This window comes from Haemaphysalis longicornis, unplaced genomic scaffold, assembly GCF_048455015.1.
Source record: "Haemaphysalis longicornis isolate Haplotype H1 unplaced genomic scaffold, Haemaphysalis longicornis Haplotype H1 scaffold_7, whole genome shotgun sequence".
NCBI classification, from domain to species: domain Eukaryota; kingdom Metazoa; phylum Arthropoda; class Arachnida; order Ixodida; family Ixodidae; genus Haemaphysalis; species Haemaphysalis longicornis.
Window position 1 is genome coordinate 49,045,261 of NW_027526422.1, and position 1,928 is coordinate 49,047,188.

Here is a 1,928-nt window from a genome sequence, read left to right on the forward strand (position 1 = left end):
AGCGTTCCGAGCCCTGCCAGACTTTTGAAAAGACACGGGACTCTCGGACCGGCTATGATGCCGTCAGTACTGTCCATGCTGCGCGGCTTGTGAACCGTCGTCGTAGTCTCCTTTTCTACCTTTTTCTGTCCACCCTCTTTCCTTTCTATCCCCCTCCTAGACTCAGTCTTGATTGAGGTGCCCTCAACCCGAGAGGCACTTATCGGCTGAGTCAACTTTCGTTTCTCTTCTAATAAAGCAACTCTCTCTCTCTCGACGCATGCAATAAATGTGGAAACCCTTCCAACTTATTTCACGCAACATGGGCCTGCCCTATCATCTGGCCTTCAGGAAACAACCCCACAAATACGGTCGCGCTATGGGAGGCAGCTCTGGCCAGCTCCGACTTCGGGATTCAGAAGGACTTAATTCTTCGAGCCCGGAGAGGAGCAGAAGAGTCTGGGGCCCTGGAAGGAGGGCACCACCCCTAAGACAATCGCGCCACCTCCTTTTTTCCTAATAAATGTTTTATCTCTCTCTCTCTCATCTCTCTCGGTCACGACTGCTATTCGTGCTGTAAACCGCCACGCGCTATGACATACATCCCAGACAAGTGGTTTAGGAGCCGTTTCACATCTTCCGATGCCGACGCGGACGCCGGGCCTTTTTCGCTCAACCGATTATGTAATGATTTCGTATATTAAAATTTCATTGCGTAAGTCGTGAAGTGTGGTAAAATGAAGGATTTCAGGAGCAAGAATGTATCCCTTGGAAAATGTCGATCAAGTTACCTCGCGCTATTGCGTGCACGTGCTTCTGTGCCAGCGCACCATGCCGCGCGAGCACGTGCAGAACAATCTCGAACCAGAGTAGAGGAACGCGGCGGACAAACGCTAGGAGCGCTATAAGCAGCGACGTTCCGCCACCGACAACCTCGAAGCTCCAGCTGCAGAGCGCAAAGCTGCTGACAAACCACTGCAATGGAGGCGATTTCGTCCGACGCACCGGCGACTCCTCCGCAGTTCGTCGTTCCAACACTTCACAACGGAGCACCAGCGCGGTCTCCAAGGAGGGACTGGCTGCGCCTGCGTGGGCTGCCCTACAGCGCCGACGTAGGGGCGGTCCTCGAGTTTTTGGGCGAGTACACGCTGTATATCGCCCCACAGGGCGTCCACATGGTCTACAACGCCCTAGGCCGGCCAGCGGGCGAAGCCTTCATCCAGATGCAGTCGGAGGACGCAGCTTCAATGGCGGCCCAGAACCGTCACCGTCACTACATGATGGGCAGGACTCGTAGGTACATCGAGGTCTTCCAAAGCTCCGTCGATGACCTCACCGAGCTGCTAGCAAACGCCGCGCCCAGACTGTCGTCTCCCGCGGCTGTTGGCGCTTCACCGCAGCCAGCGTCTCTCGTCGGCTCACCGGGTGCTGCGTCACCGATGTCTACGCTGGGGGTGTCGGCCGCGGGTTTTCCGTCGGTCGCTTTCTGGCCGTACCCGAGCCCGCCGTGGTCCCCTCCCCCGGTCTACTTGCCTGGCGTGACCATGGTTCTCCTGCGAGGCCTCCCCTACAGCACTACTATGCAAGACGTCCTGAACTTCTTCCGCGACTTTCCCTCTCTCACGCCCGACTGCGTCCACATCCAACGCGACGCCGAGGGACGCGCGAGTGGCGAGGCCGTCGTAGCCTTTCCGAACCGAGAGGAAGCCGAGCGAGCGGTCCGGCTGAAGAATCGCCACTACATCGGCAGGCGCTACATCGAGGTCTTCATTCCCTGAGCTCGAGGCGGTGGCGCCACCCGGGAGGGCGGGCAGGGGCCATGTTGCGGACTCACTTCTCTCACCTCCTCCCTCCACTCGACCCCTCCCCCTCCCCCCCTCCACTGAACGCTTCGTCACTCCCTTCTCACTGTGCATCTTGCCATCCGCTTGTTTTACTGTCCCGCCTGT

General features: G+C 58.1%; 1 protein-coding gene across 1 annotated transcript; it reads left to right on the plus strand.

Moving 5' to 3' along the window:
- The first annotated feature begins 649 nt into the window (after window positions 1–649).
- LOC144147426 (epithelial splicing regulatory protein 2-like) lies at window positions 650–1,928 on the plus strand. Its single transcript, XM_077679557.1, has one exon. It carries the CDS (start codon window positions 960–962, stop codon window positions 1,755–1,757), a length of 798 nt encoding a protein of 265 aa, XP_077535683.1. The 5' UTR covers window positions 650–959; the 3' UTR covers window positions 1,758–1,928.